Source organism: Budorcas taxicolor, chromosome 13 (assembly GCF_023091745.1).
Source record: "Budorcas taxicolor isolate Tak-1 chromosome 13, Takin1.1, whole genome shotgun sequence".
In the NCBI taxonomy this organism is placed as follows: domain Eukaryota; kingdom Metazoa; phylum Chordata; class Mammalia; order Artiodactyla; family Bovidae; genus Budorcas; species Budorcas taxicolor.
Window position 1 is genome coordinate 61,098,278 of NC_068922.1, and position 18,670 is coordinate 61,116,947.

Here is an 18,670-nt window from a genome sequence, read left to right on the forward strand (position 1 = left end):
TGCATTTAGACTAATTACTGATATATATCTACTTATTGCCATTTTAATTGTTTGGGTGTTGTTATATCTGTTTTTGTTCCTTTGTTCTCTTCCCTTATGATCTGATGGCTATCTGTAGTGTCATATTTGTATTCCTTTCTGTTTTTTATGTGTCTGTATATCTATTATAGATTTTTTTTGGTTTGTGATTACCATGAGGTTTATATATATGTATCTATATCTCCATGATTATTTTATGTTGCTGATCTCATAATTTCAAGTGAATCTTAACATCCCTGAATTTGTACTCTCCTCCCCTTATGATTACTGTCTTTAATATATGCTTACTGAAAAGTCAGTGGATAGCCTTATGGGCAGGCTTCCCTGGTAGCTCAGCTAGTAAAGAATCCACACGTTCTTTCTATATATATCTGGTCTACTATGTCCTTTAAGGCCAGTGTTTCCTTACTGAGTAAGGAGTCTCTCAATGCAGGAGACCCTGCTTTGATTCCTGGGTTGGGAACATCCCCTGGAGAAGGGGTAGGCCACCCACTCCAGTATTCTTGGGTTTCTCTGGTGGCTCAGATGGTAAAGAATCCTCCTGCAATGCAGGAGACCTGGGTTCAATCCCTGGGTTAAGAAGATCCCCTGGAAAAGGGAATGGTTACCGTCTCTAGTATTCTTGCCTAGAGAATTCCGTGGACAGAGAAACCTGGTCGGCTACAGTCCATGGGGTTGCAAAGAGCTGGACAAACTGAGCAACTCACACTTTCACTTTCATGATTATTATAAATGCATTTTTTTACAGGCAGTATATAGTTCAGTTCAGTTCAGATGCTCAATCGTTTCCGACTCTTTGCGACCCCATGAATCGCAGCACGCCAGGCCTCCCTGTCCATCACCAACTCCCGGAGTTCACCCAAACTCATGTCCATCGAGTCGGTAATGCCATCCAGCCATCTCATCCTCTGTCATCCCCTTCTCCTCCTGCCCTTAATCCCTCCCAGCATCAGGGTCTTTTCCAATGAGTCACCTCTTCACATGAGGTGGCCAAAGTACTAGAGTTTCAGCCTTAGCAACATTCCTTCCAAAGAAATCCCAGGGCTGATCTCTTTCAGAATGGATGGGTTGGATCTCCTTGCAGTCCAAGGGACTCTTAAGAGTCTTCTCCAACACTACAGTTCAAAAGCATCAATTCTTTAGCACTCAGCCTTCTTCACAGTCCAATTCTCACATCCATACATGACCACAGGAAAAACCATAGCCTTGACTAGATGGACCTTAGTTGGCAAAGTAATGTCTCTGCTTTTGAATATGCTATCTAGGTTGGTCATAACTTTTCCTCCAGGGAGTAAGCGTCTTTTAATTTCATGGCTGCAGTCACCATCTGCAGTGATTTTGGAGCTCAGAAAAATAAAGTCTGACACTGTTTCCACTGTTTCCCCATCTATTTCCCATGAAGTGATGGGACCGGATGCCATGATCTTTGTTTTCTGAATGTTGAGCTTTAAGCCAACTTTTTCACTCTCCACTTTCACTTTCATCAAGAGGCTTTTTAGTTCCTCTTCACTTTCTGCCATAAGGGTGGTGTCATCTGCATATCTGAGGTTATATATATAGTTAGGTCTTTTTAAAAAGTTTAATCATCTGTGTCTTTTAATTGGGTAAGATAGTCTATTGAAGCTTTGACATGGCATACTATTTTTTTTTTCTATATCTTTTTCTTCCCTCGAGAAAAAAAGTTCTTTAGGAAATGAGCTATATTTAATTGTTCTCTGGAATAAATATTGTGTGAAATTGTTTTCTTAGCCTGACTTTTCTTCCCTGTCATCTGGTTGAAGTGTTCTTTAATCAAGGCTCGATTCATAAGCTGTACTATCAAATGCTATTTTTTCCATGAAGCCTTTACTTGATTGTTTCTTTCTCATTATTCTCAGCACTTTTTCTCTGCTTCTGTTTTATGATGTCCATAGTAACATCAGAATACTTTGATATCTCCTTCTCCAACACTACATACACAGTCCCTTTTCTTAGATGCTACATTTTAAAATTCTTATTGTTTTAAATTTAATTGGGGGTTGTATTTATAATGTCTGGTCATATGATTACTATAGAAATATTTACATTGTTTTGATTATGTAAATATTACTCAGTGCCAGGTCAGTTACTGTGATGCAGCTACATTTCTTCTTGGTTCTTTCTTGGTGTTATTTGTCACAATCCCTTGACAACATAAAGATCATCTTGATATCAGGGTCAGGTAGATTCTTTAAACTTCATCAATTACTTAAAATTTTGTTACATTTGAGCTTGCTACGTATTGAACAATGATCCTTGGAAGTGACACTGCTTTATTTGAGGGCGGCATTATTTTTCTTAGTTTCTTCTTAGTGTCTCGTTTCCTGGGTCTTATGTCCTCTTTCTTGTATTCTTTCATTCGTACTTCATTAGCCAGGGATACGTCCCTGGGGAGCTTCCTAAGATAAGGTGCAGGAAGAGAACTTGGAGTTCTCATATGTTTGAAAATGTCATTGTTCCACCTTTGTTTATGATTGAAAGTTGGACTTAATATAGAATTGCAGTTTAAAATATTTTTTTCTTGATTTCTCTGAAGGCATTGTTCCATTATCTTTTATCTTCCTTTGTTGCTGATGAGGAATTTAGCTTATCTTGTTTTCCTTACTTAGGTGATTTCATTTTTTCACAGAAGCTTTCAGAATTTCTATCTTTTTGAAATGTCATGAGAGGGACTTTCTTGGTGGTCTGATGGCTAAGACTCTGGTCTCAGTGCAGGATGCCCAGGTTTGATCCCTGGTCAGGGAACCAGATTCCACATGTTGCAACTAAGAGTTCATATGCCACAACTAAAGATCCCACATTCCATGACGAAGGTCAGCAATTCCACATGCTGCAACTAAGACTCAGTACAGCCAGATAAATAAATAATAAAACAAAGTGTCATGAGGGGTTTGGGACACTTTTTTCTGAGGTGCCTTAGACCAGTAAATAAGCAGGGCCCTGGATATTTCATTTCTGCTTCAACTAAAGTAGCTTTTATAAATTGATCTTCTGCATAAGATTTCACTGGAACAAAAGGTTCCACTGCTTAGAAGGATACATACACACATATTTCAATCTAGAATTCTGTATTAAGTCATATGTATATATAGATATGTATTTCCTGGGGATTTGAGTATAGACTAGTTTTTGTTCTCTTGCAGTTGATAATACTTACAACATACAAGCAGAAAAAGAAAATTTGGTGGAAGAGTCCATTCCATCAAATGAATGTCCTTCTATGAAAGTCAAAGAAACCACATCAAGAAATAATCAAGCTCAGCCTCAGAGGTAAGAGGTGTTCAAAAGTGGTGGTTATATTAATAATGTTCAGAGAAGGGTTATGTGTCCCATAGTACATTAGACTTTTCATGTTACCTTATTTAATATTCATAATATTAATGAGTTGTAGGTAATATACTTTATTTTATATAGATAAGAGGATAGAGGTGCTAAAGTTGCTTGTCCAGGGCAGATTTATTTCAGAGACAGGATTCAAATTGTTTATAAGAAACAGTTTGAATTTTTCCAAAGTGACTGTACCATTTTACATTTCCATAAGCAGGATAGTATGAGAGTATCAGTTGCTCCATATCTTGGCCAACACTTGGTATTATCAGTCTTTTTACTGATACTTCATTGTGTTTATAATTTGCATTTTCTTGATGACTAATGATGTTGATCACATTTTCATGTGATTTCTGGCCATTCATATGTCTACATATATAATTGCTAAAGACCCTGATTGAGGGCAGGAGGAGAAGGGGACGACAGAGGATGAGATGGTTGGATGATATCACCGACTCAATGCACATGGGTTTGGGTGGACTCCGGGAGTTAGTGATGGACAGAGAGGCCTGGGGTGCTGCGGTTCATGGGGTCACAAAGAGTCAGACACGACTGAGCGAGTGAACTGATAATTGCTTTTCAAATCTGCCTTCTTGGAGTCTCCGCTATGCTGAAGATCTTAGTGGTCAGCCAACCAAGTACAGTTTATACTCAGGCTTAAGTTTTCGTCCTCTGTGTGGTTCTCTTAACTTCTGGAGTATTGCCTCTAAATTTCCAGCTGCTTTGCTTGAGACACCTCAAGCTAGTAAGACTTGAGTCATGTGCTGTTCTACTATCTGCACACTGGGTAATGCACTGAATCAAAAAAAAATCCAGCAAACTCACCAGTCTTACCTAGTTCACTTGTCTTTTAAGGATGGACACCTCAGCAGTTTCTGCTTTCTTCACTGGGCATGTTTGGTCTCCCCTAAATACACATAGTTAGCATATATAGTAACAGGAAATTTGTGCAGAGTTTTGGCTCAGATTTTGAGTGACACCTTTTTTGTAGCTCTTTTTCTTCTAGGACTTTCCTCCTAAGTTTCTAGCTCCTGTACTGGCCTGAATTCTATCTTCTGTTATCTAAAGCCAGTGAGAGTAGAGTTTTCTGCTGCTGGAGCTGCCACATTTGGGGCATGCCCACAGGCAAAAAACTCATAACTCTTAACCTTTGTAGTTACTATACATGGATTAATATTCCTGTTTTCTGCCTGCTTTTGGTCACTTTCCAGTGCACTCAAATAGTCATATTTTTGTATATTGTGTACATTTTGTAATAATATGCAAGAAGATTTGCATGATAAATGTACATTACTCCATATTTTTGTTTTTATGAGTCCCTTTAGAGATTAATATGAAAATACTTGCAGATGAAAGATATGAAATTTGGGATTTGCTTCAAAATCTAAGATGGGTAGATGAAAAGAAAGTTGACAATGTGATTGGTTATAAGTTGGTAATTTTTTTTTATATAAGTTAATAATTTTTAAAGCTGAATGATGAGTACCTATTGGTTCTTTGTTATTCTCCATTTTTAATATGTTTTAAATTCTCTGTGATAAAGATTTTTAAATTAGGTACTCTATGCACTCATAAAAATTTGAATATATACTAATAAATCTTAAGAGAGTGTTGAGAAAAATTAAACAACATCTAAATAAATGACAGGACATACTACATTCATGTTTTATTTATTCTGGCTATGCTGAGTCTTCTTTGCTGTGCAGGCTTTTCTCTGATTGCAGCAAAAGTACAGGCTGCTCTAGTTGTGGTGCAGGCTTCTCTTGTTGCAGAGAATAAACCCTGGGCTCTAGGCACGTGGGCTTCGGTAGTTTGCAGCATGTGGACTCAATAGTTGTGGTTCCTGGGCTCTAGAGCTCAGGCTCAATTGTTGTGGCTCATGAGCCTATTGCCCTGCAGCATGTGGAATCTTTCCAAGTCAGGGATTGAATCCTTGTCTGCTGCATTGACAGGCAGATTCTTTATCACTGAGACACCAGAAAACCCCCCTTGACGCTTTGGGAGATTCAGTACTATAAATATCAAGTCTCCTTCAGTTCAGTTCAGTTCATTCACTCAGTCATGTCCGACGCTTTGCGACCCCATGAATCGCAGCACACAGGCCTCTCTTTCCATCACCAACCCCTGGAGTTCACTCAGACTCACGTCCATTGAGTCAGTGATGCCATCCAGCCATCTCATCCTCTGTCATTCCCTTCTCCTCCTGCCTCCAATCTCTCCTAGCATCAGAGTCTTTTCCAATGAATCAAGTCTTCATATGAGGTGGCCAAAGTACTGGAGTTTCAGCTTTAGCATCATTCCTTCCAAAGAAATCTCAGGGCTGATCTCCTTCAGAATGGACTGGTTGGATCTCCTTGCAGTCCAAGAGACTCTCAAGAGTCTTCTCCAACACCACAGTTCAAAAGCATCATATATTGTCACCCTGCTTATTTAACTTATATGCAGAGTACATCATGAGAAACGCTGGGCTGGAAGAAGCACAAGGTGGAATCAAGATTGCTGGGAGAAATATCAATAACTTCAGATATGCAGATGACACCACCCTTATGGCAGAAAGGGAAGAGGAACTAAAAAGCCTCTTGATAAAAGTGAAAGTGGAGAGTGAAAAAGTTGGGTTAAAGCTCAACATTCAGAAAATGAAGATCATGGCATCTGGTCACATTACATCATGGGAAATAGATGGGGAAACAGTGGAAACAGTGTCAGACTTTATTTTTCTGAGCTCCAAAATCACTGCAGTCATGAAATTAAAAGACGCTTACTCCTTGGAAAAAAAGTTATAACCAACCTCGATAGCATATTGAAAAGCAGAGACATTACTTTGCCAACAAATATCCGTCTAGTCAAGGCTATGGTTTTTCCTGTGGTCATGTATGGATGTGAGAGTTGGACTGTGAAGAAAGCTGAGCGCCAAAGAATTGATGCTTTTGAACTGTGGTGCTGGAGAAGACTCTTGAGAGTCCCTTACCCAACCTATAGATTCAGTGCTATCTCTACAAAAGTCCGAAAGGTTTTCATTTTGGACATTGATAAGTTGATGTTAAAAGTTATACAGAAATGCAAAAGTCCAAGAGTAGTCAAAATACTTTTAAAGTATTTTGTAGATAGCAAGTCATATTATAAAGCTGCAATAATTAATGCTTTATATTAATTTGGGCATTGCCCAATGATGAGACCAATGGAATCATATAGAAGCTTACTCTGTCATATATGGACATATATGGACACAATATATACAAAAGTGGTACTGCATGCCTATGAGGAGAGGATGTTTTTATTTTTCCCCCTGAAGTAAACAATGACTGGACAATAGGTAGCCAAATAGAACAAAATGAGAGTTGTCACCTATCTCACTCCGTACAAAACAGTCAGTACTAGGTTAATTGTAGATCTAAATGTGAAAACGCAGCTCAAGTAAGGAAATACAGGAGAATATCTTCATGACCTTGGAATAGGGACAGATTTCTTAAATAGAATCCACACATAAAAGCATTGACATGTTTTTTGGGAAGAAGTGCTTTTTGAACTTACTGTCTAATCAAATGATACCATAAAGAGTGAGAAGCCACACACCCCAAAAAAGGAGTGAGAAGCCAACCCCTAGATTGGCAGGAGATATTTGTAACACTTAAAACCTACAACGGGCTCATATTCACAGTATATAAAGAATTCCTGCTAATCAGAAAATGATTCACAATGCCATAGAAAACAACCAAGAGACTTAACTAGTACTTAATGAAAGATGATAACCAAATGGCCAATAAACATGTGAAAAGGTGCTCAATCTCCCTGGGGAAAGCAAACTAAAACCACAGTGAGGCTCTATGATTAATATATACCAATTTGTATGACTGAAATTAAGTCATCCGACAATACTAAGTGTTTAGGAGAATGTAGAGCAATACAGACTCTTATAAATTTGCCAGTGTAAGCATAAATTGGTAAAAGCACCTTGGAAAATAACTTTAGTTAATAAACCAATGTCCTGTGACTTAGCAATCTTACAACAACAATGTGTAGATCAGGACACATGCGAGAATCAACAGTTGATTGGATAAATAGTAGTATGTTCGTGTAATGAATGTTATAGAGCATTGAAAATTCATGTATTAGAACTCCATGAATAAATGTGGTTGAATCTCACAAACATAATATTGAGACAGAAAGCAAGACAGAAAAAATGTATAAAGTTTTTGTTTTCTTTTCAAACCAACATACTATGTTTATGGAATGCATGTTTATTTGGTAAAAAAGATAAAGCCAAAGTAGTCATTGCTGTAAAAGTCAAGGTAGCACCTGCTTCCAGTGTTTGTTTCTTGGTCTAGGTGGTGATTTCATGAGTCTTCACTTTGTAATCATTAACTTAACTTGGTTTTTGTGTACTTTTTGTTATGTGTTACATATTTTAAGAAAACTTGGGGGTCATGACTAAAAGAGGAGAAAATAAGCACTTCAGTAAATTTCCAGGAGATCTTCTAACTTCAAGTCTGACTAGTTAGCTGTGTAACAGGGTCAAGTCACCTCATCTTTTTTTTTTTTTTTTACTTTTACTCATACCTTCAAAAGGAAGGAGTTGTACCAGTGCCTTTTTACAAAATTAAATCAACTTTATTGAGGTTTGATTTACAAATACCAGTGCACTTAAAGTACCAACATTTTATGGTGAATTTTCAAAAACTATCAATAAGACATTAGATTTTTAGAGTGGAAATAATACCATTTTTGTAGTTTGTACAAATAGCCTTTGTAGTTTGACGTATTTTCACATTTCTGCAACATATCTAGTAGTTCATTACAGATAAGTTTTGTCAATTCTTCTACCATAGAAGATCTCTCAGACTCTCTGCTAAGAAGAATTTGGAACAGAAAGAAAAGCAGCATGTAAAAATGAAAGCCAAGAGATGTGGTACTCCTGTAATCATCAATGAATTTCCACCCTCCAAAAAAATGAAAGTGTAAGTGGCCACGGCTTCTGTCAGTTGGCATAGATTTTACCCGTTTGCTCCTATGGTAATAGCAAGCAGAATACGTGGTGCTTGTTCTTATTTTTGTCAGTTAGGAGTGCGTTTTGTTGAAGGTAATATGGTAGCCAATTTAATTAGAGAAGTTTAAAGAACAGTGATTTATTTGCTTCATAGAATTCTGAAAGTAGTTTGCTGCTAGCTTTGGTTCGATGACATTTCTGAAACTTAGTGGGTTTTCTCCCCCCCAATACTTGCTGCTCAAGATGGCTGCTCTGTGTTTCTTAGCTTCTCCCTTGTGCTTGTTGCCTCATTATCACAAGATAGCTTCTCTATCTCTAGGTATCATATCCATGTTCAAGAGAAGAAGGGTCTGGCGAAGAAAGGGGTAGCATCCATAATAGGAAAGTAAAATATTTTCCAGTAATGCTTATGTTTATACAGTAGTTGACTGAACTGTCAATTAGATCCCCTCTAGTTGCAGTAGAGATTGTTGAAGCAAGTACAGTACTTTTACCTTCATATGTTGGCTGCCCCAAACAAAATTAGAGTTCTGTTAATAAGTGAAAGTGAAGTCGCTCAGTTATGTCTGACTCTTTGCGACCCCATAGACTGTAGCCTACCAGGCTTCTCTGTCCATGGGATTTTCCAGGCAAGAATACTGGAGTGGGTTGCCATTTAAAGCGACATAAATTTTGGAACGGAAACTGTCTTGCATTTGTTCATTTGATAATGAGCAGTTGGAATCTCTTCCCACCTTCCTGAACCATCACCAGACAACTCTTACCTGACTTCTGTTGGTGTTCTCAAAATTTGCTTGTTGTAGCTATTGGTATATGTAAACTGATGATAACTGTTGGAAGAACTTTGGCTATTGAAGTATGGCTGTTGTCCTAAAGAATGAGAAAACTTAAGCCATGTGTAGTAGATCTGGGGAGGAGATTGAGATGTTTGTATGCTGTAGGGAATTGAGATATTTTTTGTCCTTTTCAACTCAAGTTCTCACAATAAAAAGAAGTTAGAAGAAGAGGAAGAAGGCAATGCTTGTCAAGATATTTCTGAAAAGAATGAATCTTCCCCAGGAAAAGCCAAGGGCAGACATACTGCACCTTGTATCCCACCTGTAAGGTATGATACTTTCCTGAATTTCAGCTTTAGAGTCAGAGTAAAATTACAAATGTGTACAACTACAGTCTGTTTGAAGCACATGGAGCCTGGGAAACTCTAAAGGCTGTCACCATGGTAAGGTACATTGTTTATGTCCTAGTGGGTGCTTGAGTCTTATACATTGAAAAAAAAATAAACTATTAAATGTAAAAGAAATATAAAAGAAAAAAGTTAGTAAAAGTTCTTGTTCAGTCGCTCAGTCGTGTCTGACTCTTTGCAACCCTGTGAACTGCAGCTGCCAGGCTCCCCTGTCCTTCACAGTCTCCTGGAGCTTGCCCAAACTCATGTCTGTTGAATCAGTGATTCCATCCAGCCATTTCATCCTCTGTTGTGTCCTCCTCCTGCCTTCAGATGATACTGTTGGAAGAACCTTGGCTGTTGAAGTATGGCTGTTGTCCTAAAGAGTGAGAAAACTTAAGCGATGTGTAGTAGATCTGCCACCTTTCCCAGTGTCAGGGTCTTTCCTCTGAGTCCTCTCTTCACATCATGTGGCCAGTTACCTAAATTGAACAGTATTTACTTTGTCAAGCTCCATTCTGGACTTCACTCAAGTAAAATACCTATTTTTACAGTCAGTATTTAAGCAGTCTTTGGATTCTGCTTTATTCACTCACTATGAAACTGTTACTTTCTGGACTGCTACAAAATCTTCACATTTATCCTTCTTTTTGGTTGATGGTTAACATTCTTTATATTAATTATTTCCTGTTAAAAATGCTGTTTCAAATTTTTCACTGTTACAAGGAATCAGTGAACATCTTTATAGAGAGATTCTTTTCTTTGAGTAGTCTCCTTAAGATAAGGAAAGAGAAATTACTTGGTCTATGAGTATGATCCTTTTTATGGCTATTTATATTGTCAGTTTTATTTTGGAAATAAATGTGTGAATTTTTAGTGCCATCAACTTTGAATATTTTTATTTCCTTGTAGTCTCACCTGTATTGAATTTTTTACTTTAAAATTGTTTCAAATTTAATGTTGATGGCATCAAATTATTTTAATTTTTGTTTGTTTGCTAACAGGATTGTATTACTGTTGCTGTAAACATCTTTTCCAGAGTTGTTTCCTTTTTATTTATCTGTAAGTGGTCTTAGTGATGTTTCATTACTAAGAATAGCTACTTTATTATTGTTTTTTCTTAAGAATGGCTACTTTAAATTGAACGTAGGCTATGTCAGTTATTTCAGAAACTGTCTGGTTTTTAATAGTCACAAGTATTCTGTGAAAACAAGTATTTGTATTACCCATTTACACTGAGGTTCATAGAGATTAAACAGTTTTCTCAAGATCACATAGGAAGGAAATGAAACAACAGGGTTATGATTTGAACTCTGGTTGGCTCTACTCCCAAGTCTTTTCTCTTTATCATAGTATATATTTTATGTATATTAACCTTTTGCTATGTTTATTGAAAATAATACTACTGGTTTTTTAGTTTTTCTTGTGGCATGAAAGTTAATCATTATACAGTCAAATTTGTGGATATTTTGTAAAATCCTCTGTAGTCTGTTTTAGCTTTTTCCCTGAAATTTTTTCAATATTTTATAATAAATTTTGCATCTTTTTTTTCATAGTGTTATCTAAGTTAGTATTGATTTCTTGGATAATACTTTTTGGTTTTGATGGTTATTTAATCCCAGGTTAAAAATCTAATCTATATAATGCCCTTAGATTTTTTTTTTACCATTGAATCTCTTTCTCCTCTCCTCTCCTCTCTCATCTCCTTACTTATTTGCCCTTTAGGCAGAAGATTCTAAAAAGTACTGAGGAGCAAGAGTTGGAGAAGAGAGTGAAAATGCAGCAGGAAGTGGTAGAGATGCGGAAAAGGAATGAAGAATTCAAAAAGTTTGCTCTTGCAGGAGCAGGTCAGTTTGGTTCTGATTGAGTCTGATTTATGAGGTGGTGCTTCTCATAACCTTGGTAGTTTTTAAAAGTTTAGAAAGCAAAAATATCTTTCTTGGTCAGTAGTCAGCGTAAAAAGATGTGTTTATTTAGGAGCCTGGACATGGGAGCCATTCATATCCCAGTGATCATTCCCTAGAATGTTTTATGTACGTTGGTCCTTTCTTAGAGCACGTTGTCGTTCCTCTCCATCTCTTAGCTGTAGAAGTCACACCCATCTTTTTTTTTTTTTTGACACCCATCTTTTGAGGTCTTTTCCATGAGTCCTTACCTCGTTTTCCCAAGTAGAATTAATCTCTTCCTCTTTTTTCCTAATTCTTTTTCTTTGTATTAGAGAAAGAAGGAACTAGGATTAAGACAGAAGATAGAGCAGTTGGACAGACCAGTTTTTTTTTTTTTCTATTTTATCCTAGGCAGAGGAGAAGAAAGTTGAGTGAATCCACTTGTAGCTGGGGAGGAAAGTATGACTGGGGTAGCTGAAAGGATCAGAGTTCTTTTTTACTTTAGCATAATTATATTGGTGAAGTCAAAGCTGTAAAGCTCTGCTTACTGGGTTGAAAAGCGTCCTTGGAGCTATGGGGTCTCCCTTTTAGAGATGCTTAGTTAACTGTGTTTCTAAAGTCATTTCATAGCTTTTCTTGTTGAAAGTATTCCAGTTTCTATCCGTCTCCAGAGCTATGACCACACCTGGGAGATGGGATTCTTCTCCCCTGTGCTACCTTATTACAATTTGCATCTGACTGAAGGCCCTCAAACTCAATAGTACTAAATGAATAAGGCACGTATATTGGTGTCCTTGAGGACTGTTTCAAGTTGGGTTATATGCAGAGAGTAAATAAAGTTAGATCCATGGTAATAGAAATACCAAAAGGACTGAATAAAAAGGGACTTACTGTATATATGTTCTCTATTATTAGTGTTACCTGTATGTTTTACTGTACTTTTTACTCAGGACAACCTGTGAAGAAATCAGTGAGCCAGGTAACCAAATCAGTTGACTTCCACTTCCGCACAGATGAGCGGATCAAACAGCATCCTAAAAACCAGGAGGAGTATAAGGAAGTGAACTTTACATCGGAACTGCGAAAGCATCCTCCATCTCCTGTAAGTTGACTGACTAAGTTAATATTCTTGTTAGTTATTCAGTGAAGATTCTGGTGTAGTATTTATGGTCGCTTTTTTATAGTAATGTAATTGAGAGAAGCATGTGTTTTTCAGTTATGATATATCTAAATCCTCACTTTGCCCCCTGTTAGCTGTGTGATCTTGAATAAATCACTGTCTCTGGGAAGCATCTTATCAAATTGCTGTGAAAACTGAATTGAGAATGTACATAAAACACATAGAATTACATGTGGCAGATTGTAGGTACAGGCTTGTTACAGCTTGTGCTATTAAACATTTGTTTAAAAAAATCTTGTGTCTGCAAAGTTTTGTGCAAAATATAATGGGTTTATGGGGAAAGTCAAGTTGGGGCAGACCACTCAAATCCTGTGCAGTTTTGTTACCAGAGTGCTAACAAAAGCAGTAATAATCCTAAATAAAAAATCTAGCACTAAGAATTTCTACTTGGATTTGCAGTCACTATCATTTTTTTTAAGTAGGTTAATCTCTTTTTAAAAAATTAATTAATTTTTGGTTGCACTGGGTCTTTATCATTGTGTGTGGGCTTTAGTTGCGGCAAGCAGGGGTTGCTCTTCGTTGTGGTGTGTGAGCTGCTCATTGCAGTGGCTTCTCTTGTTGCAGAGCACAGTCTCTAGGCATACGGGCTTCAGTAGTACATGAGCTCAGTAGCTGGGGCTCTTGGGCCCTAGTGTGCACAGGTTTCAGTAGTTGTGGTTGCTCTGCAACGTGTGAAATCTTCCCAGACCAGGGATCAAACCCAGGTTCCCTGCATTGGCAGGAAGACTCTTATCCACTGTACCACCAGGGAAGTCCACCGTCATTACTTGTTTAAGTCATTCCTTTGCAGACTTAAATCCTGGAGTTGTGCTTCTTCCTTTGAGATGTAGGTCCTTGAGTTTTACTTCCAGTCAGAAACTAATTTTATCAGAATTAATGACCCAAGGAGTAAGCGTCTTCATTAGTCAGTTTGGGGTAGGATATGAGAAGAGAATTTGATTCAAGTAGCTGCCTGAGCTGATCCAGAAGCCCAGTTAAAATTTTTAAATGACTCAGGGTGGAATACCTGTACAGCTTTTTACCCCTTCTAATTCTAAGAAAACTTGCTCTTGATTGCTTCAAAACATGAACATGCTTGGAAAAATCACCTTATATACAGAATAGATAATTTGTTAAGTGCTGGATGCTATCTCCCCCTTTTTAAAAGATGGAAGTATACAGATTATAACCCATGCTCAAGGACCAACAACTTAAGAAGAATAATCTTGGCTTTCCATGGATTCTTTTCTTTTTGATCCTCTGTGCTGAGTTTGAATCTTGAGGTGGATCTGAGCTCTTCCATAACATTTCACTTAGGGAATGAATTCTTTCTTTGCAGGCCCGAGTGACTAAGGGGTGCACCATTGTTATGCCTTTCAACCTGTCACAAGGAAAGAAAAGAACATTTGATGAGACGGCTTCTACCTACGTTCCCCTTGCACAGCAGGTCGAAGCATTCCATAAACGAACCCCTACCAGATACCACCTGAGGAACAGGAAGGATGATATTAGTAAGTTTCTTTCTAGTATCATACCTGGCTGGAGCCTCCCCTAGAATTCCCTTTGCCTGCATCTTAGGTACAAATTTGTCTTTAGTTGAAACCTTGTTTTTGAACTAAAGCATGGCATATGTTGTATGCAGACAACAAATGTACCCATAGTTGAACATTTCTCAAACCACCTAGCTATCTGTCCACTCACACCCATCAACCGCCTTGATCCTCCTGGTCAGTAATTGGCTGAGGGGAATTAAGGTAACATGAAATGTCATGACACATCAAGGTTATCTTTGCCTTGTGTCAAGGTGCACATTTACCTACAGAAAATGAAAGCTTTCTATTCACTTAATGTTGTGTGCTTTTTGTTCATTGCTTCAATAAATGTTGACTGCTACAAAGCAGACACTCTGTGTGATGTAGGCAGTATCAGTCAGTCAGTCAGTTTAGTCGCTCAGTCGTGTCCAACTCTTTGCGACCCCATGAATCGCAGCACACCAGGCCTCCCTGTCCATCACCAACTCCCAGAGTTCACTCAGACTCACGTCCATCGAGTCAGTGATGCCATCCAGCCATCTCATCCTCTGTCATCCCCTTCTCCCCCTGCCCCCAATCCCAGCATCAGAATCTTTTCCAATGAGTCAACTCTTCGCATGAGATAGGCAGTATAGAAGTGAGCGAAACAGACTTGGTGCTTCTCAACATCAAGTTTGTAATTCAGTGAGAGAGATAAATAGGTCATCACAGATCATTGTGAGTGCTGTGAATGTGGAGTGAAATGTAAGAATCAAAGGAAGTGCGAGACAGGGAGGGCAGGTCTGTGTGCTGAGAAGTCCAGGCAGGGAAATACAGGAGAGAAAAGAGATACCCAATGGTTAAGACCCTGTGCAGGTAGGAGAGGGATACTTAGCACAGGTGGGGTGATTATTCTTTGAAAGGGGAGCAGAAGAGAGCAACAAGTGCAAATGTTGGTTAGTTTGTAGATTTGGTGGTGAACAGATGAGAGGAAGCTAATCTAAAAGTGTCTATCTTTATAAAATACCTCCTAAAAGAAGTTTGAGGATTGGAGGTGTGGTGTAAACTAGTTGTCAACCGTGCAGGGTAGTATTCTGGATAAAGCAAAATCTGGTTGTTTGACTTTGAAGGTTTCTGAATTTTTCCTGCCTTTGCCTAGGCACTGTTTAGTGCTATTTTAGGTAGCCAGATGAGTTAGTTCCTTTAAGGACAGCATTTCCTAATGTAATCGTGTTCTAGTAGCCATTTGTCAAATTTTATATCATGAAAATAATCTTTTTTATTCTAATGGAAATGTAAGTATTAACCATGACTTTCCAAATATATGTGACTCTTAGAGTCTGGTATTCTTCTCTTAGAATCTTGGACCTAGCAAATAGAAAGAAAAATTATTTTCTGCAATTTTTATTTAAAATTTTGGACTATTATAGCTCAATAATAGTTATATGTATACTTGAAGCCTGGCTTATTTCTAAGATAAGTAGATTTGTTTTCATCTCCAATTGTTAGGTGGTAAGGTGGTAAGAAAATTCATTCTGGGTAATTATGAAAATTGACAAGGTTGCTTCTGGCCAGGTAAATAGTATTATCTGTGAATGATGATGGTGATCTTAATATTGATGCTTTGACATAGCATTTTTTTTTTTTCTTTTTTCATTTGACTTTCTGTGGGAGATAGTCTTGATGTTTTGATATGGATGCTTTTAAGGAGTTCATAATACTGGAAATTGTTACTTGGTCTTTAAAAATGCCTTATTTTAAATCTTATTTGTCAATAACATGCAAAATAGTTGGCACTGTCAGTAGAAAGGCAGTGCAGGCCTCTGCAGTGATAAGAAATCCATCAGACACAAATGGATTTTAGATTCAGAAGATGATAGCAAAGTCTACCCACAGGCTACCTTTATCATCACCTCTCAATAGAGAGTGATGGGGAGAAGGGACTGAATGTTTGTCAGACTGAGTGATGTGAGCTGAGCTGAGCTGAGTGTGAGGGGCCAGCCACTGTGTGGCTTAGCATCTCTGGGCTGCCTAGCTGTGTCAGCACCTACAGGTAAACGGGGTCTTAGCTAGGTGAATGTCTGTGATCTTGGTTTACAGTGCCATTACCCTCCAAATCTGTGGTCAGAATATGCAGAGACCCACAGACTCCTGTGCTGCAAACCAAACATCGTACACGGCCTGTGACCTGCAAGAGTGCAGCGGATCTGGAGGCCGAGGAGCTTGAGAAGCAGCAACAGTAAGTTCCACTGGCAGTATTTGAGGAAGAGTTCCCAAAACCTGCCTGCTTGCTTTTCACTTCTGTAAGAGGGACAGTTACTATTTTTTTTGCGTTGGAAATTATGGTATTTGAGCTACAGTCTCCGCCTTGCCTCTGTGATGAAAGGATTGAAAGTGGGAGTAGGGAGCTTTCCTGGAGTGTAAACTGGTAAAAAAAAAAGAAAAATCAGAGGTTGGGGTGGGAGAATTTATGATTCCAATAAAGAGTGCCCTTTGAGGTTTAGGTAAATCTCACCCTTTTATGGCTACCCAAGGGATTGTTACAACTGTTACCAGTGGAGAGAACTGGGATTTAATGTGAGTTAAATCTGGGGGTTGTCTCCTGTGGCCTTCTTTCTCCCTTCTTGTACTTCTTTTGAGAAGGGGGAGTTTGTTTTCTCAAAAGAAGTACAAGAGAAACCCCAGTCTTTAGAGTGGTGGGGATGTTAGACTGTCTTGTTTTTTCTTTGCTCTCGAGGCAGGGATAATGGCTATAGAGAGTTGAATTTTTGTTGCACATGATGGATAATCTTAATGGTTACTTTTTTTCTTTTCTGGTTTTAGCCTACTTTGTTTAGTTTTCATTTTATTAAAAATATCTTTTTTGTGGTTATTGCTTAAACTCTCGCCTTACAGATACAAATTCAAAGCACAGGAACTTGATCCCAGAATTCTTGAAGGTGGGCCCATCTTGCCTAAGAAACCGCCTGTGAAGCCACCTACTCAGCCTGTTGGCTTTGATTTAGAAATTGAGAAAAGAATCCAGGAGCGGGAGTCAAAGAAGAAATTGGAAGAGGAACACTATGAATTTCATTCCAGGCCCTGCCCTACTAAGATCTTGGAAGATGTTGTGGTAAGAGTGGGGAAGCCCTGCGAGCTGGTAGAAGTGTCATGCTCACAACCACATATCCACCCAGTCACACATGTTTGGATACTGTGATCAGGACATTGTATTAGGTGCTCTGGGTGAAAGAGAGACATGGCGGAGGTGGATTTTGCTCTTAGGAAACTTAAAGTCCAGTATGGGATCATAAAGTAGCCAGTGGCAGAGCTGGGATATGAATTTAGGTAATGTGGTTCAAAGGTCCATGCTCTTGTATTAAAATAGGAAGTACCTTTTAAAATGATGAAAGGTTCTTAGGAAAATGTGTGATTATTTTTTAAAAAGCTGTCTACATCCTACCTAAATATCACCAGTATTACCTGAACCCCATTTTTAGAAACACTGATGGAGGAAATTGGTTTGGCAGTTTGTTGTACTTTGGAAATGTTGTGGTGAAGTGGTAAGTGGGGACGGGTGATTAGAGTTCATGAGGAGTTAGTTAAGTGAGATCATAGAGTAGTATTGTACTGGGTAATGTGTTGTTGAGAGTTCTGGATAAACGGATCAGCAAAACACTAGGTGAGTAAGTAAGAACCTACTGAACTGATATGGTATGCTGTAGGGTAGTCACCTGCGTCTCAAGAGTCCTCTGGGATTTTGTTACATAAACAGATTCCTGGGCCCCACCCCTGGAGTTTTGATTGTCAGGTGCAGCATAGGTTAGAGAGCCCCGATGAAGACCTTAGTGTCTGACACAGAGTAAGCAGTTGTGCTGTTAATAGTAATAACTGTTGCATGCTTACGTTGTGCAGCGTTTTACGTAGATTATCTTATTGATTTCTCATAACAACTCTTAAGAAATAGGTTCTATTTTTATCCCTACTTTTCAGATTAGCAGAGAGATGCTAAGAGGTGTCTAGTATGCAGAACCAGGATTTGAACCTGTCATCTCCTTAAACACTGTGTTTCTCTACCTCACAATGCTTTTATCATTATTTATTCTGACAAGTGCAGTTTTGAGTTTGTTTTCGGCTCTTTCCCTACTGAAATTTCCAGGACTCCAACTTTTGGATTCTAGAGAAAACAAAGCATAGGAGTCATAGATATATTTATTCCTTCTATTCTCTTCATTTTTTAGAAAAGGGGGGCTTTCTTTGAAGGAAGAACATGGCTTGCCCATAGGTAGATTTTAAAAAGTTGATGGCAGAACTGGTTAGGTGTCTTAACTTTTAGTGCTTTACTCTTAAAGCAAAAGAACATGCCTTCAGAGCCTGAGTGCAGCTGTCTGTCTGCGACTGTTGTCTCCATCTGTGTCCCCTTGATGCTGAAGCTCTCTTTCCTGTGTCCTTACAACATTTCTTGTGCTCTCCCACTTGCTGATAGGTGGCAAGGAGACAACGGGGCTGATGAGAGATGGGCTTGGGCAGCAGTGGGCCTTGAGGCAGGGATGAGAAAAGGGCCTTTCGGGCCGAGGTGGAGTGATGAAAGCCTTGAGCTCCAGG

At 38.5% G+C, this 18,670-nt stretch overlaps 1 protein-coding gene across 1 annotated transcript in view; it reads left to right on the plus strand.

Annotated features, from left to right (window-relative positions):
- TPX2 (TPX2 microtubule nucleation factor) overlaps positions 1-18,670 on the plus strand; it is a 55,001-nt gene that overhangs the window by 23,665 nt on the left and 12,666 nt on the right. The window contains exons 5-12 of the mRNA XM_052651033.1: positions 3,201-3,327; positions 8,211-8,339; positions 9,345-9,473; positions 11,256-11,377; positions 12,367-12,518; positions 13,915-14,086; positions 16,187-16,325; positions 16,982-17,198. Coding sequence (XP_052506993.1) covers positions 3,201-3,327; positions 8,211-8,339; positions 9,345-9,473; positions 11,256-11,377; positions 12,367-12,518; positions 13,915-14,086; positions 16,187-16,325; positions 16,982-17,198 — 1,187 coding nt within the window. The remainder of the gene's footprint in view (positions 1-3,200; positions 3,328-8,210; positions 8,340-9,344; positions 9,474-11,255; positions 11,378-12,366; positions 12,519-13,914; positions 14,087-16,186; positions 16,326-16,981; positions 17,199-18,670) is intronic.